The 27,584-nt window shown below is 41.9% G+C and overlaps 2 protein-coding genes across 2 annotated transcripts in view; both read left to right on the forward strand.

Annotated features, from left to right (window-relative positions):
• The window catches only part of NDUFA9 (NADH:ubiquinone oxidoreductase subunit A9), a 38,840-nt gene extending 22,427 nt beyond the window's left edge, over positions 1-16,413 (forward strand). Inside the window, exons 8-11 of the mRNA XM_028121131.1 lie at positions 5,908-5,984; positions 11,086-11,181; positions 13,487-13,553; positions 16,118-16,413. Of these exons, the coding sequence (XP_027976932.1) occupies positions 5,908-5,984; positions 11,086-11,181; positions 13,487-13,553; positions 16,118-16,288 (411 nt within the window). The 3' untranslated portion in view covers positions 16,289-16,413. The remainder of the gene's footprint in view (positions 1-5,907; positions 5,985-11,085; positions 11,182-13,486; positions 13,554-16,117) is intronic.
• Positions 16,414-17,200: 787 nt separating this feature from the next.
• The window catches only part of GALNT8 (polypeptide N-acetylgalactosaminyltransferase 8), a 151,957-nt gene continuing 141,573 nt past the window's right edge, over positions 17,201-27,584 (forward strand). The window contains exon 1 of the mRNA XM_088025694.1: positions 17,201-17,244. Coding sequence (XP_087881820.1) covers positions 17,201-17,244 — 44 coding nt within the window. The remainder of the gene's footprint in view (positions 17,245-27,584) is intronic.

Consider the following 27,584-nt stretch of genomic DNA (forward strand, 5'->3'; position numbering starts at 1 on the left):
TCCAGACTTGAGGTTCAGGGATAGCCTCCCACAAGAAACGGCATTGAAGGTAAGACCTTAAAGATGGCTAGCAGCAAGTCAGACGAAGGTGTTTGGGGAAGAGCATTCCAAGCAGAAGGAACAGTATGTACAGGAGTCCAGAGGTAAGAGCATGTTGGGTTCCATATTATGTTGAGAACAGGGTTTCTTTTTTTTTTTTAATTTTTTATTGTGATGTTAATCACCACACATTACATCATTAGTTTTTGATGTAGTGTTCCGTGATTCATTGTTTGTGCATAACACCCAGTGCTCCACGCAGAACGTGCCCCCTTTAATACCCATCACCAGGCTAACCCATCTCCCCACCCCCCCTCCCCTCTAGAACCCTCAGTTTGTTTTTCAGAGTCCAAAATCTCTCATGGTTCGTCTCCCCCTCTGATTTACCCCCTTCATTCTTCCCCTCCTGCTATCTTCTTCTTCTTCTTCTTCTTTTTCTTAACATATATTGCATTATTTGTTTCAGAGGTACAGATCTGTGATTCAACAGTCTTGCACAATTCACAGCGCTCACCATAGCACTTACCCTCCCCAATGTCTATCACCCAGCCACCCAATCCCTCCCACCCCCCACCCCTACTCCAGCAACCCTCAATTTGTTTCCTGAGATTAAGAATTCCTCCTATCAGTGAGATCATATGATACATGTCTTTCTATGATTGATTTATTTCACTCAGCATAACACCCTCCAGTTCCATCCACGCCATTGCAAATGGCAAGATCTCATTTTTTTGATGGCTGCATAATATTCCGTTGTGTATATATACCACCTCTTCTTTATCCATTCATCTGTCGATGGACATCTTGGCTCTTTCCACAGTTTGGCTATTGTGGACATTGCTGCTATAAACATTGGGGTGCACGTACCCCTTCGGGTCCCTACATTTGTATCTTTGGGGTAAATACCCAGTAGTGCAATTGCTGGGTCGTATGGTAGCTCTATTTTCAACTGTTTGAGGAACCTCCATACTGTTTTCCAGAGTGGTTGCACCAGCTTGCATTCCCACAAACAGTGTAGGAGGGTTCCCCTTTCTCCACATCCCCGCCAACATCTGTCATTTCTGACTTGTTAATTCTAGCCATTCTGACGGGTGTGAGGTGGTATCTCATTGAGGTTTTGATTCGGATTTCCCTGATGCTGAGCGATGTTGAGCACTTTTTCATGTGTCTGTTGGCCATTTGGATGTCTTCTTTGGAAAGATGTCTGTTCATGTCTTCTGCCCATTTCTTGATTAGATTATTTGTTCTTTGGGTGTTGAGTTGGATAAGTTCTTTATAGTTTTTGGATACTAGCCCTTTATCTGATAGGTCATTTGCAAATATTTTCTCCCATTCTGTCGGTTGTCTTTTGGTTTTGTGGACTGTTTCTTTTGCTGTGCAAAAGCTTTTTATCTTGATGAAGTCCCAAGAGTTTATTTTTGCCCTTGCTTCCCTTGCCTTTGGCAATGTTTCTAGGAAGAAGTTGCTGTGGCTGAGGTCAAAGAGGTTGCTACCTGTGTTCTCCTTTAGGATTTTGATGGACTCCTGTCTCACACTGAGGTCTTTCAACCATTTGGAGTCTTTTTTTGTGTGTGGTGTAAGGAAATCAGGAAGACCTGATTTGTGACCTAGGATATGATCTATTCTGGAGAATGTTCCATGGGCACTAGGAAGAAAGTGTATTCCGTTGCTTTGGGATGGAATGTTCTGAATATGTCTGTGAAGTCCATTTGGTCCAGTGTTCCATTTAAAGTCTTTATTTCCTTGTTGATCTTTTGCTTAGATGATCTGTCCATATCAGTGAGGGGGGTGTTAAAGTGCCCCACTGTTATTGTATTGTTGTCAATGTGTTTCTTCGCTTTTGTTATTAATTGCCTTATATAATTGGCTGCTCCCATGTTAGGGGCATAGATATTTACAATTGTTAGATCTTCTTGGTGGATAGACCCTTTAAGTAGGATATAGTGTCTTTCCTCTTCTCTTATTACAGTCTTTGTTTTAAAATCTAATTTGTCTGATATAAGGATTGCCACCCCAGCTTTCTTTTGGTGTCCATTAGCATGGTAAATGGTTTTCCACCCCCTCACTTTCAATGTGGGGGTGTCTTTGGGTCTAAAATGAGTCTCTTGCAGACAGCACATCAGTGGGTCTTGTTTTTTAATCCAATCCGATAGCCTGTGTCTTTTGATTGGGGCATTGAGCCCATTTACATTCAGGGTAACTATTGAAAGGTATGAATTTAGTGCCATTGTATTGCCTGTAAGGTGACTGTGACTGTATATTGTCTGTGTTCCTTTCTGGTCTATGCTGCTTTTAGGCTCTCTCTTTGCTTAGAGGACCCCTTTCAATATTTCTTGGAGGGCTGGTTTCGTGTTTGCAAATTCCTTTGATTTTTGTTTGTTCTGGAAGCTTTTTATCTCTCCTTCAATTTTCAATGAGAGCCTAGCTGGATATAGTATTCCTGGCTGCATATTTTTCTCGTTTAGTGCTCTGAAGATCTCATGCCAGTCCTTTCTGGCCTGCCAGGTTTCTGTGGATAGGTCTGTTGCCAATCTAATGTTTCTACCATTATAGGTTGCATATCTCTTCTCCTGACCTGCTTTCAAGATATTCTCTTTGTCTCTGAGACTTGTAAGTTTTACTATTGGATGTCGGGGTGTTGACCTCTTTTTATTGATTTTGAGAGGGGTTCTGTGTGCCTCCTGGATTTTGATGCCTGTTTCCTTCCCCACATTAGGGAAGTTCTCTGCTATAATTTGCTCCAATATACCTTCTGCCCCTCTGTCTCTTTCTTCTTCTTCTGGGATCCCAATTATTCTAATGTTGTTTCGTCTTATTGTATCACTTATCTCTCAAATTCTGCCCTCATGATCCAGGAGTTGTTTATCTCTCTTTTTCTCAGCCTCTTTATTTTCCATCATTTGGTCTTCTATATCGCTGATTCTCTCTTCTGCCTCATTTATTCTAGCAGTTAGTGCCCCCATTTTTGATTGCACCTCATTAATAGCCTTTTCGATTTGGTTAGATTTTAGTTCTTTTATTTCTCCAGAAAGGGTTTCTCTAATAACTTCCATGGTGTTTTCAAGCCCAGCTAGTATCTTTAAAGTCATGATTCTGAACTCTGTGTCCAACATCACACTAATGTCCGTATTGAGTAGGTCCCTGGCCGATGGTACTATCTCTTCTTCTTTTTGTTGAGGTGCTTTTTTCGTTTTGTCATTTTTGTCCAGAGGAGAATAGATGGATGAGAGAACAAAATGCTAACAGGTTAACAACGTCCCCAGAAAATATACTCTAAAAAAATCAGAAAAGACCTGAAACCAGGGGAAAGGAAAGGGAAAGAAAGAAAAAAGAAAGAGAAAAAAAGAGAAAAAAAGATAAAAACAAAAACAGAACAAACCAAAAAAAAAAAAAACAATATGATCAAATATGATCAGGCTGGTGCATAGATCAGTGCCACACACTAGATTTTGTGTGTATTTTGGTCCTTTGGAAGAAAGTGCCTCCTAAATTTTTAAGGAAAGAAAGTCTTATATATGTATAGAATAAGGGTTGATACGATGAAGGGATGGAATATTACTGTAAAAATGAAAATTATGAAAAATTTTAAAAAAGGAATTGATCAGAAGGTGTTCGAAAAAATAAGAGGATTAAGAAGAAGGAAAGAAAGAAAAAAAGGGGGAAAGAAAGTGATCAGGCAGGAGACTGGAAAAAAGCCATACACTAGAGATTTAGGGTATATTTTGATATGTTAGAAGAAACTATCTCAAAACTTTAAAGAGAGAACAACTTATATATATATATGCCAAAAATAAAGGTAACAACTATGAAGGGATAGAATATGACTCTAAAAATGAAAAATAAAAATGTTTTTTTAAAAAAAGGGATTGATAAGATGTTGGTTGGAAAAAGGAAAAAAAAACAGTTAAAAAAAATTAACTTTGAAAGACTAATGAATCATGGTAAAAAAGCCATGAATTCTAAGTGCAGTATTCTATCGCTGGAGTTCTCCCATTCTCATCGATTGGTAAACTTGGTCTTGGCTGGCTGTTCTTGCTGATCTTCTGGGGGAGGGTCCTGTTGCCATGGTCCCCAAATGTCTTTGTCGGAGGTGGAATTGCCCCGCCCTTGTCGGTTCCGGGCTAAGCAATCTGCTCGGGTTTGCTCTCGGGAGCTTTTTTTCCCTGCAAGCTTTCCCTACAGCTTTGGAGGACGAGAGTGAAAATGGTGGCCTCCCAAACTCCGCCCCGGGGGAGCCGAGAACTCGGGGCCTCGCTCCTCAGTGCGCCCCCAGAGAAAAGCAGTCAGTCACTCCCGTCTCCCCGGTCTCCGGCCGTATTCCGTGCTCACCCGGCCTGTGACCGAGCGTTTCTATCTCTGGCACCCGCTCCCGTGTGGAGTCTCCAAACCCAGCAGATCCCTGCGGTGCGCTCTCGCGCCGCTCCTCCTGGGGGAGGGAGGGGAGTCTCCCCGGATCTGCCGCTTGTTGGATCCCTGCTGGAGAAGCAGTGGCCCGACTGTCACCGATCACAGTTTATGGCAACCCGGAGCTGAGAGCTTGCTCCTCAGCTCTGTCTCTGCAGCCGGCTTCCCCATTCCGATACCTAGGAGCTGTGCCACACTCAGGGATCCCGGGTCTTTCTGTGACCCCGAGGGTCCTGAGACCACACTGTCCCGCGAGGGTTCCACCCCCGGCTTAGCCACTGGAGTGATGTCCCTCAGCCGAGCCGGCTTCTAAAAGTCCCGAGTTTGTGCTCCGCAGCTCTAGCACTTGCCAGAAGCGGCCGACGGAGGCCCCCTCCCCCGCCGTCTATCCTCCCGAATATCGCCTCGGATTCACTTCTCCACACGTCCTACCTTCCAGAAAGTGGTCGCTTTTCTGTTCAGAGAGTTGTTGCTATTCTTTTCCTCGATCTCCTGTTGAGTTCGTAGGTGTTCAGAATGGTTTGATCCCTCTTCAGCTGAATTCCTGAGACCGGACGAAATCCAGGTCTCCTACTCTTCCGCCATCCTGCTCCGCTGAGAACAGGGTTTCTCATCTGTGGCACTGTTGACATTTTGGGCCAGATAATTCTTTGTTGGAGGGGCTATTACAGTAGAATGTTCAGCAGCAGTCCTGGCTGTCGGCCACCAGATGGCAGTAGCACTACCTCCCCAGTTGTGACAACTACAAACCTCTTCAGGCATTTTGCCGAAAGGGCCTTCCAGGAGAAGCCAAAATCACCCCCAGTTGAAAACCATGGGGTCTGAAATCATATAGGATGATTATTTGGGAAAGTCAAAATGGTAGGATATTGGCAGTTCCATAGGATTCTGCCTAGTAATTTGTGTGGCATGGTAACAGCGTTAGGATGAGTGATAAGGGGTGAGATTGCAGAGATAGTGAGCAGAGTCCAATAAGAAGGCCTCAGCAGCTGTCTGAGTGTGAACATGTTCTGACTAGACAAAATATTTAGGTGAACCTTCCAATATGCAGACCATTTGAGCCCTTGAGGAGTGGGTTCTTTAAGGAGCTTTCTCAAAAAGGACAATGCCAGGGGTGCCTGGGTGGCTCAGTCGTTAAGTGTCTGCCTTTGGCTCAGGTCATGATCCCAGGGTCCTGGGATCGAGTCCCGCGTCGGACTCCCTGCTTAGCCAGGGATCTGCTTCTCCCTCTCCCTCTGCCTGCCTCTCTGCCTACTTGTTATCTCTCTATGTCAAATAAATAAAATCTTTTAAAAAAAAAAAGAAAAAGGACAATGCCATTAGTTGAACTTATTTTTAAATTTATTTTTTAGTTGTGATTGATGTGGCCTGCTTCCCTCCCTCCCTCCCTCTCACCCTCCCATCTCCCCATCCCTGTTTTTCTCTTTCAACAATTACTTAAACATGTGTTACGATTTCTTATAGGTTGTAGATGTATCAAAAGGAATTGTTAATGCAATTAAGGATCCAGATTCCAGAGGGAAATCTTTTGCCTTCGTTGGGTAGGTGACTAGAGTTTGACTTTAAAATTGTGCTACCTGTTAAAATGAACTAATTGTAATGATTTACAAGAACAATAACTTCTAAACATGTCACTACAGATTTATTTGTTGCATTTTTAGTATTTTTCTTCAACTGTATTTATTCCAGAAATTTTATTCCCTTAGCCCTGAGGTCAGTGTGTCTCAAAGAGCTGTCCAAAGGCCGCTATTGTCACAATCTCCTGAACAGTTCTATTAAATCAGAATTTTGAGTGAACTGGGCAATCTGCTTTAATAAGTGATTTTTCTGTCACCAAAGTCTGAGAGAACCAACTGCCCTAGACTATTACATATACTTAGTCCAGTGATCACCAAGGATGGTTTTGTACTACTCCAGTGATGTTTTAACATATAAAGGATGTTACTATAGATTCAAAAACACAAACAGAATACTTTTAGGGAATAAGTACAGTTGCAAAATTAAATTGCTTTTGATAGAGTAGTGCAATGCCCCCAAAAGGTTGGACATGGATGGTTTAGGGTACAGTTGCTTGTGCTGTGCAAGACTGATCATTTATGATATGCTCTCTTTGCTCTTAGGACAGATGGGGCACAGTTAAGCTGTGTGACTTACCTGATTTTATTAAATCCTGTCACAGCTGGATTTAGGACGTTTTTTCTGACTTAACTAAAACGAAAAAATTAAGACTCAGTCCACCAGATTGATAGGTACCAAATCACCTAATAATTGACCCAGAACTCTGTCATTCTATGAAGCAAACTAATGACACCCGATGTTCCGTGAAAGGTGAGAATCTGATTCAACAATTAAGTGATAGCTTAATTCCTAAGAAATATTTGCTTCCAGAGAAAAGACACTTTTCTCTTTAAGCCAGGAAACATAGTATATATTCCCAGGATTATGAATTCATACATTGTTATGTTTTTCACTATTGTTATAGGCTTAGTTTAAGTAAAATTTTTGTCAGTGTAAAAAATCATATTGTGTTTTTGTATCTAGTAGCTGCAGATATGTGCCCCTCTCCGAGTTCCTAGTTCACTGTGTTAGCACAGAGTTATATACTCCAGGAGAATTAGTCACAAAAAGTGTGTTCAGCTCCAGGTCAGCCCCCTCCGGTCTCTTTGCTGAGCTGCAGTGCGCCGTACTTGTTCGGCATGTTGGTGGGAAAGGAAGTGCTAGGCATGGCAGCGTACGCATTTTGTGTGTGCGAAACTCTAGATAGGCACCTGCGTTTCTCTTTTTGTCTCTTTAGCCCAGGGGAAAACTTCGCTTATTTCTCAGACACTTTGAGGTGAAGGCAAAAGCATAGGACCTTAATTTTGCTCCTAGTGTTTTCATAGTTATTAACTATAGGATGTTGGTCCATTTTATCATTCGTTTGTTAAATATCTCTTGATAGACACACATGTACATAAAACTTTGAGAACTAATAAAGTCAGCAAGGTCACAAGGTACAGGATTGGTATATAAAACTCAGTTTCCATATATTCGCAAATGAACAATCAAAATAAAATTAATAAATAATTTTATTCACAGTAGCATCAAAAGAATACAGTACTTAGGTATAAATTTAACAAATACAAGACCTGTATCTAGAAAATTGCAAAACACTGCTGAGGGAAATTAAAGAAGAGTTAAGTAAACAGACATTTCATGGTCATGGACTGAAATAGCCAATATTGTTAAAATGGCAGTTTTCCCCAAATTCATCTATTTATTCAACCCAATCCTATCTATAGTCCAGCAGGTTTTTTTGTTTTTTTTTTCAAAAATTGATAAATTAATTCTAAATTTATAAGGAAATGCAAAGATCCACAATAGCCAAAACCATTTTGACAAAGAAGACTAAAGTTGGAGCACTTAAATTTCCTAATTCCAAAACGTACTCTAAAACCACAGTTATAAAGACTGTAGTACTGGCATTAGAATAGAATATAGATGAATTAAACAGAATTGATAGTCTAGAAATCAGCCTTTGTGTTTATGGATGATTGATTTTTGACAAAAGTGCAGTGACACTTTGTGGGGAAAGAATAATCTTTTCCACAAATGGTCCTGGGAAATCCACATGCAAAAAATTGAACCATACGCCCTTAACTTCACACAGTACATGAAAATATTAACTCAAAATATATTAGAGACCTAAATGTAAGAGTTAATACTATAAAACTTTTGGAAGAAAAATAATCTAGACCTTGGGCTAGGCAGAGATTTTTTTATTTTACTTTTTTAAGATATTTATGTATTTATGTATGTATTTATTTATTTATTTTAGAGGGAGTGTGAATGGGGGGAGGAGCAGAGGGGAAAGGAGAAGGAGGGTGAAAGACTCTCAAGCAGACTTGGCACTGAGTGTGGAGTTGGACACGGGGCTCGATCTCACAACCCGGAGACATGACCAGAACCAAAACCGTGAGTTGGACGCTTACCCAACTGAGCCACCAGGTGCCTCAGGCAGAGATTTTTTAGATGTGATATCAACAGCATACTTCATAAAAGGAAAAACTGATCAATTAGACTCCACCAAAATGGAAAATTTTTGTACTTTAGAAGGCACCATTAAGAAAATGATGTGTGTGGGGAGATCATCGGCTAAAAGGCAGGGTGGGGTGGGTCAGAGAGGTATATGGAAACCTTGAGGACCGAGGAGAAGATAGGAAGTATTCCCTGGGAACACAGAAGAACACCTCTTGGGAGAGCATAGTAGGGTAGCAAAGCAGAACGGAGTCTTCCATTTGAAGTTAGTGATCAGAAATACAGGTGAAGCCAGGGAGCCCAGTTGTATTTTCTCTCCAACTCTGTCTTGCTGGGGTTCTGGCACAAAGAAGGCAGATACTTTCATGAGCCAGAGGAGGGACTTGGCTACGCTAGTATAGTGGAGAGGTGGCTGGGGGACAAGGTTTTGCTGAGACTATTTGCAAAGGAATGACTATGATGCTGAACCATGAAACCTAAGCTGGGAAAGACACAGGCTTCAGTGTGCCTTTCTCTGTGAGCAGAGGCACTTAAACCGGTCCTTGAGTCACAGTTAATGGAACACAAAGTGCTTCAGAGCAGCTGAAGAGCAAGTATATTACATATAATTAGTTTACCCATGATACCAGTATTGCTTGTCATTGTGAAGATTACAAATTGTTCTTTGGCATAGCTTGTATGCCCTGCAGTGATCCTTACAAATCCTTCTGGAACTTGAAGGAAGCTACTTGAGGCCTTTGTCTCATAGTTCCCCTCGCTGACATTTTTGTGTTTTTTGTTTTTGTTTGTTAAAATGTCAGAACGAGGAGTTTCTCACTGAATTACCTTCGTTCAACTCTTGAGCTCTCACAGGCTTTCTGAGGCAAAGGGGACTAGGCAAACGGGAGAAGAGATACTAAAATGTATTATAAGCAATAATAAATATTAAAAACTAGATTGTACCAGTACAAAATTATTTAGATCTGTGGGATAGAAAGTCCAGAAGCAGTCTCAAATATATGTAAGAATATATAGTATGTGACATTTCAAAATATGGGGACAGGGTAGATGATTCAGTAAATGGTATTATACCTTTACCTTATATCAATACAAAAATACTTTGCAGAAGGAAAGTATGTTATGGATTAAAGAACCCCAAAGCATTAGAAAAAATATGTCGGGGTGCACCTGGGTGGCTCAAGTTGGTTAAGCGTCTGCTTTGGCTCAGGTCATGATTCCAGAGTCCCAGATCGAGCCCCACATCAGACTCCCCAACCAGCGGGGAGTCTGCTTCTCCCTCTGACCCTCCCCCTCTTGTGCTCTCTCTCTCTCAAAATAAATAAATGAAATCCTTTAAAATAAAAAGAAAAAATATGTGGGAATTTATGTCACTGGTTAGTGTAGAGGGATTTTCTAAATATAAAATCAAACCATAAAATAAATCAGAACTTTTGTTTAAGTGAAATGTTTAAACTTGTGTATGCCACAAAACACTTAAACATTAAAAAGCAAAATACAAACAGTAAAAAATATTTCCAATATTACAAAATATTGTAATAAAAATATTACAAACAGTAAAAAATATATATTCCATTAAAATATAAAGAATTCTGGAGCACCTGGGTGGCTCAGTCGGTTGAGCATCTGCTTTCAGCTCAGTCGGTTGAGTGTCTGCCTTCGGTTGTGGTCCCGGGGTCCTGGGATCGAGCCCCGCATCAGGCTCCCTGCTTGGTGGGTAGTCTGCCTCTCCCTCTCCTCCTGCTCGTGGGCATGTGTACTTTCTCTCTCACTCTCTCACTCTCTAAATATACACACACACACACATACACACACACATATACGTATATATAAAGAATTCTTACAAATTGTTCTTTGTAGTCGGGACTTCAGGAGGAAAAAGAGAAAAGAAAGAAGTGTTTGTAGCTAAAACTGTATAAAGAAAAATAAATATCATTAAAGTAATGCAAATCAGAATGTTGGGGTACCTTTTTTACCTAGCAGATTGGCAGAATTTTATGACTAAACTCATTTTTGGTGAGGGGGCTGCTAGCATTTTAGGTGAATTGATAGGACCTTTTTGGAAGGCAGTATGGAAGTATTCAATAAAAGCCTTAAAATTTCTAAGCATACTCTGAGCCAGTTCCACTTCTAGAATACATTATAAATACATAATTATGGATAAGTATAAATGTTTGCTGTAAGAATGTTCATTAAAGCATTATCTTATAAAGGAAAAATATATTTTAATAGCTTAAATATCCCCCAAGTTGGGAATTTATCAAATAGTTATGATTACATGCAGTACAATTTATGTGATCATTAAATATGTGCTAGAATATTGAGTGACATAGAAAGGTGATTGGGATTTAATGTTAAATGAAAGACATTACAGAATAGGATGACCTGTGTAATCTTACATTTATAAGAGCAAAAAAATGTGTATATGTAAGGGGATGAGAAGGCTACATTAAATATATTAACTTTATCTTTGATGGGATTATGGGTGAGTTTTCTTTGTGCCAGTCTGTATTTACTGCAGTGCATATGTGTTTCCTCTTTCATAAAGAAAATGTTATTTTGTTAAATTTGAAAAGAAAATTTGTAAGGAGCCAATAATTTGGAGAACTGTAAATTTTCTTTCTGTAGGCCCAATCGGTACCTCCTTTTTGACCTGGTGCAGTATGTCTTTGCTATGGCTCACAGACCCTTCCTGCCGTACCCTTTGCTGCATTTTGCCTATCGGTAAGTAAAGTGTTTCTTTTTATGCCTTCTAAAATAGAGCTAACTCCATACATCTGTTTGTAATGCTGTCATTTAGGGTTATAGGGAGTATGTTCGTTACAGTAGAGCCTCTATCTCTAACTAGGAGGTGCTCCTGATGTCTTGATGTTAGTCTAGGACAGAACCAGGGGTGTCTAAGAAAGGGAAATGTGGATTAGTGTGGATGAGAAAAACAACGTGCGTTGAGAGGTTAAATCTGCAGTTCTTCAGATTTTCTCATTAGAAACCACTGAGTTTTAATTTGGAGAAGTGTCTTGCTCGGCAGGTTGTTTGAAGGAGCAATCAGATTTCCCTCTGTTTCATATCACCCACCCAGACGTGGGAAAGGATCCTTCTTTATTAAACCAGTCTGATCATATAATTGGGGAAAGGAGACAGGTTGATTCAGACTTGACCTTGTGGTTGCCTTATCTTCTTTCTTCTTGTCCTGCCTCTTGGTTCACTTCTTCCCTTTGCAGGTTTAGAATCTCAGAATGATCATGTCACATACTAGTGGTCTGGTCGGGGAGAACTTCCCATCCAGTTTGCGAGGGATTGACTTATAAACCAACATGGCACTTCACTCCTGCATTCATTCAACACATACTTCTTGAATGCCTACTATGTCTGAGGCAAGGCACTAGGGACTCAAGATATTATACTAAACCCTTAGAAAGCTTGTGATCTAACACACATGTCAGAAAAATAGGCAGAATGCAATGTGATGATACTGTTTATTGGGGGTGTTCTGTTTTTCAAGCCGTCTGCTTCATTCTCACTTAATACTCCATGACTGACATAGGGAAGAGCATGAAGTATATGTGAAGGAGGCGGGTTGGGGGCCAAGCACAAGGAATACCTCCGTTTAAAGGACCTGCAGAGTCAGGGAAATTTATCAAGAAGCTCAAAGCGAGTCATCAGACATGTAAGTGAAAAAAGTGGAGCATTTGGAAGCCTAGATATCAAGGGGCTAGGGGGTGTTTTAGGGAGGAAATGACTGTTTCAAGAAGGGAAGCCAGGCTTCCCTTCCTGTACCTGGGACAGTGCTTGGCACACAGTAGGTACTAAGTCAGTAGTTGTGGAATAAAAGGCTATAGAAAAGTCAGGTAAGGTGAAGGACTTAAAAGTATCCACTGGAGTGGGTAGTGAGGTCATTCTGATAGTGGCTTTGGTGCAGCCAGACCGCTGGGAGCTGCTTCCTTGGCCGTGCATGGAATTGAGAGTTACTGCATAGTGGAGTTGCCATATGCAAACGGAGTGGCCCACCGAGGACACGGAAATGGACAACGGAGGTCCTCTGTTAACACACAGCCAGAGCACAGAGTTGGAGGTTTGTGGGGGGTGTTTTAATTACGCTATAATAGCCCAGTAAAGTGCCATCGGGACAGGTTGTCTGGAATCTGAGACTTTGTTCCTGGAGAAATTTTGACCCATCTTCAGCTTCCTTTTTCATTTTTTTATGCACATTGGAGTGATGTTTTTAAGTTTTTAGAAAGCTGTGGAACCCCGCATCAGTGACCCCCTGGAGACCTACTAGGTAAATCAGATAGAAGCAGAGCTGCTCTAGCTGTAGTGATGGGCGATCCTCAGAGTACATACTCCCAGCTTTTGCCCCCAGTGCTCTTTGGGGGCCCTGAGGAATTCCTAGGGCACCCTGGATACAGGCTGAAACCCCCTGCCCCGAGGATACTTAACAGGAACTCGGTGGCAGATAAGGAAAACCCTGTTTTCAGTAAGAGTGGAGAGATGGCATTAATTGAAGCGGGCAGCTCTCTCCTCCTGGGTTTTATGTTTGCTTCCTGATTTGAATCATCCGTCTTAGGCTTCTCCTTACTTTTGAATTTTTTTGGTTCCCTTGGGGCGCCTGCTTTTAAGGATAACAATTTGCATCTTAAATACTACTCCGCTTGGCCCACGTTCTTAACAGAAGCATATCTGAATGTCTGAGGTTTAAATTAGATTAGATGGCACTGACTTCTCTGAATGTCAGATATTTTTTGTTTGTTTTGTTGGTAGTAATGCCTTTAATTTTCAGTTGTTCGGATTTGTTGTGTCTTCCGTGGAGAACAGGGCTGCTATCAGTGAGGGCAGTGAGGCTGGGTTAGCTTGAGAGGAGACGTAACCTCACAGGTAGTGGTGCCAGGATATTGGTTATTTTCTTAAAAACAAAACAATCAGTGAGCCTCTGCCTCTATGGCAGCCTTTCTCCTGGTGCTTCTTGCAGGCTAGCTTCAGTATTGGGTATGGAGACGCTTATCACATGCGCTATATTTATGCCTTTTTCCAGATGGGTAGCACGACTCTTTGAAATGAGTCCATTTGAGCCGTGGACAACAAGGGATAAAGTGGAGCGGGTGAGTATGTGATGAACAGCTGCCTGGCCAGGTACGGGGCAGAGAGCTACAGAGATGGATACGTTAGAACTGAGTTTTGTTTGCTTGCTGGCTTGGGTTATTTGCATGCTCTTGTCCGCTATCCTGAGGTGAGCCCCGAGGCTTGGGCCCTGAAACTCACCCCCCCTCGGCCTGCTCCAGCTGTGGGGGTGCTGCCTTAGTTTCCCTCCAACGTGATCTGTTTTCCTTCTCTGCTGGATCATTCCCAATGGCACACAGACATGCCTTCAGGGCTCCGTTTTTTTAAAGGTGAAACCCTCCCTTCCCCTTTGTCCCTTCTAGCCACCATCCTGTTTCTGGGTCCTTTTGAGTCCTAACTCTTCAGAAGAGCTGTCTATTCCCGTTGTTAACCGTTGCTTACCTGTCTTTCTAACCCACTCTGTTCAGGCTCTTATTCCATTTCTGCCCACAAGCTGCTCTTTTCCAGATTACCCATGATCACCCCTTCTTTCCCTGAACCCTCACTTGCCGGTCTGTTTTCTGGCCATCTCCATATTCCCTTGCTTTTCTTCCTCTCACTCGGCCATGCGTTTTGGTTTCCCTTCCTGGTTTACCTTCTTCTCCCTGATCTGTAAATGTTGGGGGACTGACAAGCTCTTTCCTCAGCGCTTTTGTATCTTTGCTCATTCTCTGAACGACCCTCCCCTTGTCCCATGCCCCAAGCTGCTGTCTGTGAGCTCACAGCTGCATTTTTATCTCTAGCCTTGAATCGCCCCCACCTTCCCCAGCTGCAGACTCTTACGTCTATTTGGGTCTAATACAGTTTTCTGAAACTTAACATCTCCACAAATAGAACTGCAGACCTGCTTCTCTCCTGGCCTCTCTCATCTTATGTTAATGAGATCACTGTTCTCTCTGTTGCTCAAGCCAAAAACCTAGGAATTCTCCCCTGATTTACTCCTTTCTCTTACCAGTCTAAGCCAGTATTGTCCAGCATAACTTTCTGCAGTGACGGCGATGTTCTGTAATCTACAGTGTTCAAAATGTAGCGACTAATGATGTGATGTATGGTGATTAACATAACATAATAAAAAAAAATGTAGCAACTAGCAACATAGGACTGTTGAACGTTTGAAATATGGCTAGTGCAACAGCAAAAATAAGATTTTAAGTTTAATTTTAATTCAACTTAAATGAAAATTACCACATTTGGCCAGTGGCTACGGTATTAGGCAGCACAGCCGTAGACCATCAACAGGTATCCTTCAGGCAGCCCTCAAAGTATATGCCAGATCCTACAACTCCTGCCTCTCCCGGCCCTTTGTTTTGTTTGGTTTTTCAACTTTTTATTCTGAAAGTGTATGCAATAAAATTGAACATTTTTGGCTGAAAGAAAGGTGTCCACTCTGCCTACCCTAATCCAAGTAGGTTGATTATTCCTTTCTCATTCTCTTGACCAGTCTTGGGCTGCCTGCCTGTCTTGTCCCTCTACAGTGTGTTGGGTTCCAGAGCTCTGGCTCTTTCTGTCTTGCTGTCTCCCGTTCTGGTCTCCCACACTGCAGGTAAAAGTATTTCGAGGAAGAACACAAAATAAAATAAAAATTCTGTTTTGTCTCTACCTTTGAAGACCTGTTGACCTTTTCTCAACGAGAATAGCCCAAAGATCCTCTGAATGTTACCTAGAAGTTAAAACATAGAGAAGATGAGAAAGTAGTCCTCGGGGAGCAGACGTGAATGGGGAAGGCCTGGTCCTCCCCTCTGACCGGCTGTGTCTGGAAAGCTGCGACTGTTTTCAAGATATCCCTTCTGCGTTCATGAAAAACCAGACAGGAGGACTGACTGTCTGAATAATTGAGTGTATCTCGTGCAAATGTGCCTCTTACACTGATAATGGAGCGGGTGTGGATACAGTAGGCCGAATGGGCTTTGGATTTGGAGGCTGCCTCACAGCACTCCGGTCAAAATTGATTCTCTTCATGTACTTGTGGATGGTCTAGGATCGTGGAAGTCTTCCAGCTCATTCTCCTCTACAAACAAGATGGGTTTGGTGTTTTAGATCTTGGTGAGTGTCGATCAACCAGATGAAGTATAGAAGGAGCATAAAGGTTAATGGATTATCTCTTAATGAGCAAGGAACAATCTCCTTAATTCAGCAGTGCGAATGGAAGCACGAAGCCTATGCACAAGGGAGAATAGGGGAATGGGCTGCTTCTGCATTAGCCCCTGTTTTATTTTCTTCCTGGACCTCCTGTGAAGCCACCTTGACAATGTGACTGGTGCTTCTCCATTGCAGATTGATTTGGTTCAGTCTGGGGAATGGCTCATCTGGAGCCAGTGTTCTGTGTTCGTGGGTAGAGCTGTTTGTGCTGATATTTGGTGACCTTGCCTTTTTCCTTCCCTTAAACTCTTTTTTTTCTTTGGTCTACTTTTAGTGAGGTGCAGGAATCAAAAGCAGCCACGTGTCCTTTGGAGACAAGTCTCGGGGATGGGACTCAGGCCAGCTTGAATGTTTCAGAGTTCGGTGAGATAGCACTTTGTGTTCTTGGTCAGGTCTCAGAGTTCTCCATGGTTCTGTGTGTTCACAGCTTCACATCACGGACATGCTGTTACCTCACCTTCCCGGCTTGGAAGACCTTGGAATTCAGGCCACACCCCTGGAGCTCAAGGCCATTGAGGTGCTGCGGCGCCATCGTACTTACCGCTGGCTGTTGTCCGAAATGGAAGACGTGAAGCCGGCCAAGACGGTCAACTTTTAGTGGCCCCTGCGCTGCCCTGGTTTTTCTGTGTCGGTCGGGTCGCCCGGCTGGTGACAAGCCCACTGTCATCAGAGAATCCTGTATATAGTGAATAAGATCCTTCTATTAAACCATCTGAGGTTAAATTCGGCTGCAGCTTTTTCTTTCCTCATTTATAAAATGAGAAGTTCAGTCACTCAGAATTTATACATAATTTCTTTAAATACATATTTAATAATGACATATTTTTCATTTATTCCCTGAAATATTGAAATGATTTGAATTTTCCTATGTCTGGCATATGTTTTGGAAGACAGGAACCCCTTTTTAATGTCCAAGTATTGTGATGACCCTGAGTGATATGGGATTGTCTTTTAATATCCATTAATTGAGAAAATATTTGGTGTCCCATAACTAGCCTGAACTTATTCACACTTAAGATATTTCTAAAAAATTTATCTTAATGACATCTACATACACTTAAAAAACTAGTTCGTACATGTAGAAACATTGTAGACATGGGTTCTCCAACGACTTGCAGTAATCCCACAGTCCTTTGCTTGGATCCGAACTCCCCGAGACCTTTGTCCCGCTGCTGTCCGGACAATATCTAGATGATTTCAAATCTGTGGTTGCGGGTGGATTCTCTCCTGTGCAGAAGCAGGGCCACGGCCTCTCTTCAGTAATGCCGCTGCTTAGGAATCAGAATTTTTTATATAAGTTGTTAACATCACAGCCAAGATCTGCATGAACAGTTGGTGTGGTGTGGGCAAGTCCCTCAGTGCAGTATGATTAAAAACTCCTGTAGTTTGTGGCGAAGCCGACGCACTGCCATTTGAGGTGACCCAAGGTTGGTCACTGTATTCTACTGCAGTGCAGCCCCTTGATCCGGTAGGATGGGAATGTCCAGGGAAACCCTGTTCAGTTCTGGTAATGTCCATCTCGTCCTCACAGAGTACGGAATATGAATATGGAGGGTGAGTTCTCTACCTGCGCTGTCTGCATGCTCCAGAATCTTTGTCCCCGAATGGACAGAAGTGTGCTATTCAGTTATGGTCATGGACCAACAGCATCCGTATCACCTTGGAGCTTGTTGGAAATGCAGAATGCCAGGGGCACCTGGGTGGCTCTGTCAGTTAGGCCTCCAACTCTTGATTTCAGCTCAGGTCATGATCACAGGGTCCTAGGATTGAGCGCCGAGTCGGGCTCTGTGCTCAGCGGGGAGTCCATTTGTCCCTCTTTCTCTCCCCTTCTCCCCACTCAGGCTCTCTCTCTCTCTCTCTCTCAAATAAATCTTAAAAAAAAAATGCAGAATGCCAGGCGCTACCTGTTGGATCAGGATCTGCATTTTAGAAAGGGCCCTGGAAGATGTGTATGCACATTAGCGGAAAAGCACCGATGTGCAGAAATGCTGTATCAGTGGGGGGCCATTCCCATTACTCAGGTGGCTGAGGCCCACCCAGGCCTACTAAATCAGAATCTCTAGAAAAAAGACTCAGCGATTTTATTTTTATTAATAACATGGCAGTTTATTCTGCACAGTAAGATGTGAGAATCACGTTCTAGGGAAAGGAGCCCAATTCCAGCTTTGCTTTTTGTCTTCAGCGAAGATAACTTATTTCGGGTGACACCCTGGTTGGTTGCAAGCCAGCCGGTAGGCACACATGTGGGTGGGTGTGATCTGAAAAGAGATCATAATTCTATAATGTACAGCATCTTCTCTCACAGAATCTACATGTCCAGGCAGTGCTGTTTCTCATTTGTATCATAACTCATGGTGCCACATGCTTGCTTTCTCTGAAAACCATGATTCAATCACGGTAGTTTTTCTTTCCTGTCATGACCAACACCTCCTTTTATATTTTATAATGCATCCTTTATTATCCTGATAAGAAAGTCATAGCTTCTATAACATGCAATCAAAATACAATGTTCTATTAATAGAAACAAGAAACAAAGGTAATACATAATAAAGCAACATGTACTCCCGTATATTGATGTGTGCACAGCCATACGGAAGGCATGAGGAAGTTGTTGCTTGCTCGCCTCCACTGGGCGGTCACAGTGGGCACAGGTGTAAACTGGCCTGACATCGCAGGGGAGGGGTTGTGTTGGTCACTGAAACACTGTGAGAACTGCCACTGTTCATGATACCAGCTTCTGTATTTAGTGAACAACTAACTTCTTATAAAGTTCAGAACAAAACAAAATATAGTCCTTCCTAGGTTTACAGTAATTTCATTCTTAGAAAATGCAGCATGGGGACGCCTGGGTGGCTCAGTCGGTTAAGTGTCTGCCTTTGGCTCTGGGCATGATCTCAGGGTCCTGGGATCAAGCCCCACGTCAGGCTCCCTGATCAGCGAGGAACCTGCTTCTCCCTCTCTCTCTGCCTCCCCCCTCCCACCCCCCCGCTCATGCTCACTTGCTCTCTAAAATCTTAAAAGGAAAACCCAAAATGCAATATATTTTAAACCCATACCAGATGTCCCTTATATCTGTAAAATAGAGTTAGATTCTAGTATGTTTCAACTCTTCATTGGTTGTGTTCTGACTCCACTGTGGTAAGCCTACCACTCCTGGTTTGTGCCCGCTAAATGCTCCTGGTGCCCCCTTAGTCATCGTGATAACCAAAGGTACCCGCAGGTTTTCCAGATGCCTCTAGGGGGCTTTACCACTCCTGTTAAGAACTATTGCTGTGATCCATGCACAGAAATTTTTGAAAGTATGTTGTAATCTTGGGGGTCAAGGGATGAGTTTAGGCAAGGTGACAGTGGTTGAATTTAAAAATCTTAAACACCACTGAGCAGAAGTATAGCGTTTCCCTCCCTTACCTGCCAGTTGTGCAACACAAGCACCTAACATTCTCTGTTGGCTCTTCTACCAGACAGGCCCAGGGCACACCATGTTTCAGCCTTCTGACTTGACCTCGGATTTTCTTCCACCGCAGTACACTCCTCAGTAGAGTGCACATTTGAAGTTCGGAATGCAAAAAAGCTGCCATAGTAGCTCTGGTGCTAACTTTAGTTAGGTAAATTATTATTCATTATTCGTGGTTTGCCCCGAATTAGCACAATAACCAAACTTCTACGGGTGATTTTGCTGGGTTTCACCTCCCGGTCTGCCAACCCCTCTGATAACTGTTCCTTTGGGCTGTCCTCCTGGCTTGGCCTCCCGTGCTTCTTCCTTAGACCAGTGCCAGCAATTTTCTCTTTCATTTTCCTTGACTCCTGAGGAATCCCGTTTAATCTGGGTTACCTGGCATCGTGCCTCAGCTCCACATCAAAATGCCGCGACAGTCAACTGACCATGGAGGAAATGTCCCCTGGGCCTCCATTGAATAAATCATGAACCAGACAGTACTTTTCCTGATCCTTCTAAATGAAGTCAAAACTATTTTCTTCTTCTCCGTTGCTTATCTCCTTCTCTCCAGACTTCATATTTTCTGTCTCTTAGGGAAGACAGCCTTTTCACTTTTCTCAAATTGTTCCCAGGAAACTCCACTTGGATCTCTATCTCTGTCCTGGTCACTTGTCCACGGGGGACAATTTATGTCCATGTCTCGCACATGCATATTGTCTCCTCAGCTCAAATAATACTGCCCAAAGTCCCAGCATTAAAGATTTTTATCCATTCAACTAGTGATGTAAAACTTAAGGGAAGCTGCAGCCCTGGAAGTCAGCCTGGGTTCCGCCAGGGCTGCGACTCTTCCCAGCTGGGTGGCTGGGTTGTTGCTGTTCCCTCCCTCCACTGTGTAAATAGGTTGTGGTGAAGGTTTCTTAAGAGCATATGGATAAATCACATATCACAGTCCTGGCAGATAGCAGATAATATCAGCTGCGGGATGACTTACCCTTCGGGCCATTCTTGTGCTGGGTGATGGGAGTACAAGGATGCTTGCCACTCAGTGAATTCACAGTTCAGTGGCAGGAAACAGAGAAGCGGTAGTTACTGTACTTCAAGGTCAATTTTTAGGTTTCCAGGAGGGCAATTTATCAATATAGAAATTTTCAAATGATATAATTTGTTGAAATAACTAATTTTTAAACTTTTATATTCAACCCACCCATTCTAATTATATACTTACTGAATTTTTTTGAGGGATTCTTATGATTTAGTTGCTTAAATTTCCTGAGATAGTGAAATTCATTTTTAAAAATAATTTAACAAATTATAAGTGAAAATTTAATAAATTGTTTTTTTTTGTTAAGTTTTGCAACTTGAGTTTTGCAATATACAAAACCTTCCCATGTACTTGAACAAATCTAGTAAAGCTAATAAATTAGTTATATAAATACTAATATTAAAATCTGGTAATCATGACACTATTTACAAACTTTGAAAAATTCCTCCTACCTTTCAACTTAAAAACCAAAGTCTAAATAAATAAAATACACATTTGAAACTGGAATCGTAAGATGAATCTGTTAGACTCTAAAATGCTAAATTCTTAAATATTACAAATACTTTTCAGTACCAAATATGCAGAGGATATTCCCAAATTTGACATGAAATATTAATCAAGGTTTGAATTACTTCATTCTGTGTATTCAGTTTTAAGTCTTTCAGAAGTGGAAGACCTTTACCAAATAAGGAGGCAGTCGTTGCATCCTAGGCGTTTTGGAATGCCCTTCTCAGTGCATGGAGATTGTGAGTGACCAGGGACAGTGCCCTGGGCACAAGATCTGGGACGCGCATATCCAGGGTGGTTCTTTTCATGGTGAAGAGGGACGAGCCGAGTGTTCATTTATAGGGCCTTTTTTTTTTTTGTGGTTGAGACTTCAAATCATGCTCTCATGGGGGAGCACTTAGAGCCTGTGTTCTCTGGATTCAAGTTGCACGTGACCTGATCATCACAGATGATATTAACCTTCAAGACTCTAAACCCACCCCATTTGTAATTACATTTTCATTTATAATTTACCTACATGTATCATTATACCTCTATAATCCAACAAGTCTATTTACTGTCTGATCCGACTCTAAATCCCTTTCTCTTCCTGGCCTTCCTCCTGTATCTCTCCCTCAGCTTTGCTTGGTCCTAAGGTCACCTCGCATACTTTATCCTAATGACAAATATAAATTCTGTAATGGAAGCATCTATGGAGATATATGTGAAGAGCCCTGGGAGTATTGAAGGAAAGGCTATTCGGAAAGGGTTGGGAAAATTCTACAGAAAGTGGATCTTAAAGCTCTCTTGAGGATAACCCGGAGAAACACGTGAGTGTACAGATGGGTTTGTTGTTTGTGTGTTTGGGTGAGGAGGAAGCAGTCCCTTGGCATGAAGAGACTAGCATGAACAAATGCACTGGGGCATAGAGAGTGGGTGGTTATCTGTGGGAGGTAGAGTCCATGTGGTGGGAGAGGGAGGAGTGGGGAATGTGACCCTTACCTTGGAGTTTTAGCAGTAAGCTGCATACAGACTTGGGTTCCAAGGTGAACTCCAACACTTCTCAGCTGGAAATTTGGACAGATCAACCTAACCTCTCTTTCTCAGCCTCAATTTCCTTATCTGTAAAATGGAGATGATGATGGTAATACTGACAGATACCTAAATCATAGGAGTGTGCTGAGGAATTAAGTGAGATAATGGATGTAAAATGCTGAGTCTGGCACATAGTAAGCACTCAGTAAACATTAGCTATAATCACTTAGTAGGGAATACCATGACTGTCTGAGTCCATGCACTGGTTTCCTGACTTCATAAGTAATGGCTGCCTGTCCTGAGGGAGGGAGTAATCCCTGTTTTCCAAGTAATGGAAACACGGGCTTAGAGAAGGTGAATTGCCACATTAGTAAGTAGCTGAGCTGCTTTTCTAACCTGGATCTATCTGGTTACAAAATGGGAGTTTTGTTCCAAGAAGGGTTTAAGGATGCTCAGGAGAAAGACACAGACAGATTTACATTCTAGAAGGTTACGAAGTGAGTGGGAGCTGTAGGGAATGGAAGGCATATTTGAAGAAATCTTTCTGGTGAAGGAAAGACCTAAGAGAATGAGCAAGGGCAGGGCAGAAATTTCAAGGGTGTCAAATAAAAAGCAAATTCAGACTTAGGGAAAGGTTTTATTTGAAAAGATTATTGCAAGGGAGGGAAAGAGACTATTGCAGTCAAAGAGAGAGACCAGAACTAAGTCTGAGCTCAACTCTGCTGAAGCAGAGCATGGGACGATTCTTAAGGGCTGGGGGTGAGCTGGAGGAGAAGTCCTGGGGGACACTAGGCCATCTGGATTCCATGAGGCCCAGGATGAAAGGAGTTCACATGTCATCTGTGTTTGTTCACTGGCTTTATCCAACGGGAAAATAAACCATTCTTACTTGTATGACAGGGCTTGGTTTTTCAGATTGAAGTGAGGTACCCAAGTTATGCTCCTAACCCTCTACAGAGACTGGGACATAGGGGGTGCTGTCTCCTTGATGATTACATTTCAAAGGGATGGTCCTTGAGGAAGACATTCCTGGGCTGTAAAATTGACAAAAGCCTTTTAAAAATATTTACATACATCTCAAAGGGGCAGAGAAAGACTTCACACATTTTCTAAAGAAAATGCTCTAAGGGAGGTCGGGAGCCTAGAATCAGGAAGAAGCCTGTCCAAAGTTTAGTCATGCTGAGGGAGTGGTAAGGCCCTCTTGATCAGGGGGTACATAGATGCAAACACCTTGATGCGCTGGGATGATGCCCACGTAGTCTGTGGTGTCTGGTTCTGGAGGAAGGGGACGGTATGGGAGTCACAGCACAGATGGAGGATTAGCTTCAACACCAGGACAGTGTGGGCTGATAGTAATAGTAGTATGAGAGTGAATATTAAACAAAAACTTTTCCTAATGTATCCACAGTGCAAAATCAATTTCTGTCTCTCAACTTTTATTTTTTTTAGTAATTTTTAATTGTTATGTTATTACCATACATTACATCATTAGTTTTGGATGTAGTGTTCCATGAGTCATTGTTTGTGCATAACACCCAGTGCTCCACGCAGAATGTGCCCTCTTTAATACCCATCACCATGCTAACCCATCCCCCTACCCTCCTCCCCTCTAGAACCCTCAGTTTGTTTTTCAGAGTCCATCGTCTCTCATGGTTCGTCTCCCCCTGCGACTTACTCCCCTTCATTCTTCCCCTCCTGCAATCTTCTTCTTTTTTTTTTCTTAACATATATTGCATTATTTGTTTCAGAGGTACAGGTCTGTGATTCAACAGTCTTGTACAATTCACAGCACTCACCATAGCACATACCCTCCCCAATATCTATCACCCAGCCACCCCATCCCTCCCACCCCCCACCACTCCAGCAACCCTCAGTTTGTTTCCTGAGATTAAGAATTCCTCATATCAGTGAGGTCATATGATACATGTCTTTCTCTGATTGACTTATTTCACTCAGCATAACCCCCTCCAGTTCCATCCACGTCGTTGCAAATGGCAAGATCTCATTCCTTTTGATGGCTGCATAATATTCCATTGTGTATATATACCACTTCTTCTTTATCCATTCATCTGTTGATGGACATCTTGGCTCTTTCCACAGTTTGGCTATTGTGAACATTGCTGCTATAAACATTGGGGTGCACGTACCCCTTCGGATCCCTACATTTGTATCTCTGTGGTAAATACCCAGTAGTGCAATTGCTGGATCTTATGGAGGCTCTATTTTCAACTGTTTGAGGAACCTCCATACTGTTTTCCAGAGGGGTTGCACCAGCTTGCATTCCCACCAACAGTGTAGGAGGGTTCCCCTTTCTCCGCATCCCCGCCAACATCTGTCGTTTCCTGACTTGTTAATTTTAGCCATTCTGACGGGTGTGAGGTGGTATCTCATTGAGGTTTTGATTTGGATTTCCCTGATGCCGAGCGATGTTGAGCACTTTTTCATGTGTCTGTTGGCCATTTGGATGTCTTCTTTGGAAAAATGTCTGTTCATGTCTTCTGCCCATTTCTTGATTGGATTATTTGTTCTTTGGCTGTTGAGTTGGATAAGTTCTTTATAGATTTTGGATACTAGCCCTTTATCTGATAGGTCATTTGCAAATATTTTCTTCCATTCTGTTGGTTGGCTTTTGGTTTTGGGGACTGTTTCTTTTGCTGTGCAAAAGCTTTTTATCTTGATGAAATCCCAAGAGTTCATTTTTGCCCTGGCTTCCCTTGCCTTTGGTGATGTTTCTAGGAAGAAGTTGCTGAGCCTGAGGTCGAAGAGGTTGCTGCCTGTGTTCTCCTTTAGGATTTTGATGGACTCCTGTCTCACGTTTAGGTCTTTCAACCATTTGGAGTCTATTTTTGTGTGTGGTGTAAGGAAATGGTCCAGTTTCATTCTTCTGCATGTGGCTGTCCAATTTTCCTAACACCATTTGTTGAAGAGACTGTCTTTATTCCATTGGACATTCTTTCCTGCTTTGTCAAAGATGAGTTGACCATAGAGTTGAGGGTCCATTTCTGGCCTCTCTATTCTGTTCCATTGATCTATGTGTCTGTTTTTGTGCCAGTACCATACTGTCTTGATGATGACAGCTTTGTAATAGAGCTGGAAGTCCGGAATTGTGATGCCGCCAGCTTTGCTTTTCTTTTTCAAGATTCCTCTGGCTATTCGGGGTCTCTTCTGGTTCCATACAAATTTTAGGATTATTTGTTCCATTTCTTTGAAAAAAGTGGATGGTATTTTGATGGGGATTGCATTGAATGGGTAGATTGCTGTAGGTAGCACTGACATCTTCACAATGTTTGTTCTTCCAATCCATGAGCATGGAACGTTTTTCCATTTCTTTGTGTCTTCTTCAATTTCTTTCATGAGTATTTCATAGTTTTCTGAGTACAGCTCCTTTGCCTCTTTGGTTAAATTTATTCCTAGGTAACTTATGGTTTTGGGTGCAATTGTAAATAGGATCGACTCCTTGATTTGTCTCTCTTCTGTCTTGTTGTTAGTGTATAGGAATGCCACTGATTTCTGTGCATTGATTTTATATCCTGCTACTTTACTGAATTCCTGTATGAGATCTAGCAGTTTTGGGGTGGAGTCTTTTGGGTTTTTCACATATAGTATCATATCATCTGCAAAGAGTGAGAGTTTGACTTCCTCTTTGCCGATTTGGATGCCTTTCACTTCTTTTTGTTGTCTAATTGCTGTGGCTAGGACTTCTAATACTATGTTGAATAGCAGTGGTGAGAGTGGACATCCCTGCTGCATTCCTGACCTTAGGGGGAAAGCTCTTAGCTTTTCCCCATTGCGAATGATATTCCCTGTAGGTTTTTCATAGATGGCTCTTATGATATTGAGGTATGTACCCTCTATCCCTATACTCTGAAGAGGTTTGATCAAGAAAGGAGGCTGTACTTTGCCAAATGCTTTTTCTGCATCTATTGAGAGGATTATATGATTCTTGTTCTTTCTTTTGTTAATGTATTGTATCACGTTGATTGATTTGCGGATGTTGAACCAGTCTTGTAGCCCAGGGATAAATCCCACTTGGTCATGGTGAATAATCCTTTTAATGTACTGTTGGATCCTATTGGCTGCTATTTTGGTGAGAATTTTTGCATCCATGTTCATCAGAGATATTGGTCTATAATTCTCCTTTTTGATGGGGTCTTTGTCTGGTTTGGGGATCAAGGTAATGGTGGCCTCATAAAATGAGTTTGGAAGTTTTCCTTCCATTTCTATTTTTTGGAACAGTTTCAGGAGAATAGGTATTAATTCTTCTTGAAATGTCTGATAGAATTCCCCTGGGAAGCCATCTGGCCCTGGGCTTTTGTTTGTTGGGAGATTTTTGATGACTGCTTCAATTTCCTTAGTGGTTATAGGTCTGTTCAGGTTTTCTATTTCTTCCTGGTTCAATTTTGGTAGTTGATACATCTCCAGGAATGCACCCATTTCTTCCAGGTTATCTAATTTGCTGGCATAGAGTTGCTCATCATATGTTCTTATAATTGTTTGTATTTCTTTGGTGTTGGTTGTGATCTCTCCTCTTTCATTCATGATTTTGTTGATTTGGGTCATATCTCTTTTCTTTTTGATAAGTCTGGCCAGGGGTGTATCAATCTTGTTACTTCTTTCAAAGAACCAGCTCCTAGTTCCGTTGATCTGTTCTACTGTTCTTTTGGTTTCTAGTTCATTGATTTGTGCTCTAATCTTTATTATTTCTCTTTTCCTCCTGGGTTTAGGCTTTCTTTGCTGTTCTTTCTCTAGCTCCTTTAGGTGTAGGGTTAGGTTGTGTATTTGAGACCTTTCTTGTTTCTTAAGAAAGGCTTGTATTGCTATATACTTTCCTCTCAGGACTGCCTTTGCTGTATCCCAAAGATTTTGAACAGTTGTGTTTTCATTTTCATTGGTTTCCATGAATTTTTTAAATTCTTCTTTAATTTCCTGGTTGACCCATTCATTCTTTAGTAGGATGCTCTTTAGCCTCCAGGTATTTGAGTTCTTTCTGACTTTCTTCTTGTGATTGAGTTCTAGTTTCAAAGCATTGTGGTCTGAAAATATGCAAGGAATAATCCCAGTCTTTTTTACTGGTTGAGACCTGATTTGTGACCTAGGATGTGATCAATTCTGGAGAATGTTCCATGGGCACTAGAGAAGAATGTGTATTCCGTTGTTTTGGGATGGAATGTTCTGAATATGTCTGTAAAGTCCATTTGGTCCAGTGTTTCCTTTAAAGTCTTTATTTCCTTGTTGATCTTTTGCTTAGATGATCTGTCCATTTCAGTGAGGGGGGTGTTAAAGTCCCCCACTATTATTGTATTGTTGTCAATGTGTTTCTTTGCTTTTGTTATTAATTGCCTTCTATAATTGGCTGCTCCCATGTTCGGGGCATAGATATTTACAGTTGTTAGATCTTCTTGCTGGAAAAACCCTTTAAGTAGGATATAGTGTCCTTCTTCATCTCTTATTACAGTCTTTGTTTTAAAATCTAATTTGTCTGATATAAGGATTGCTACCCCAGCTTTCTTTTGGTGTCCATTAGCATGGTAAATGGTTTTCCACCCCCTCACTTTCAATATGGGGGTGTCTTTGGGTGTAAAATGAGTCTCTTGCAGACAGCATATTGATGGGTCTTGTTTTTTAATCCAATCTGATAGCCTGTGTCTTTTGATTGGGACATTGAGCCCATTTACATTCAGGGTAACTATTGAAAGGTATGAATTTAGTGCCATTGTATTTCCTGTAAGGTGACTGTTACTGTATATTGTCTGTGTTCCTTTCTGATCTATGCCACTTTTAGGCTCTCTTTTTGCTTAGAGGACCCCTTTCAATATTTCCTGGAGGGCTGTTTTTGTGTTTGCAAATTCCTTTAGTTTTTGTTTCTCCTGGAAGCTTTTTATCTCTCCTTCTATT

This window comes from Eumetopias jubatus, unplaced genomic scaffold (assembly GCF_037043125.1).
Source record: "Eumetopias jubatus isolate StellerSeaLion01/CBP00866 unplaced genomic scaffold, mEumJub1_p1.0 scaffold_8, whole genome shotgun sequence".
NCBI lineage: Eukaryota > Metazoa > Chordata > Mammalia > Carnivora > Otariidae > Eumetopias > Eumetopias jubatus.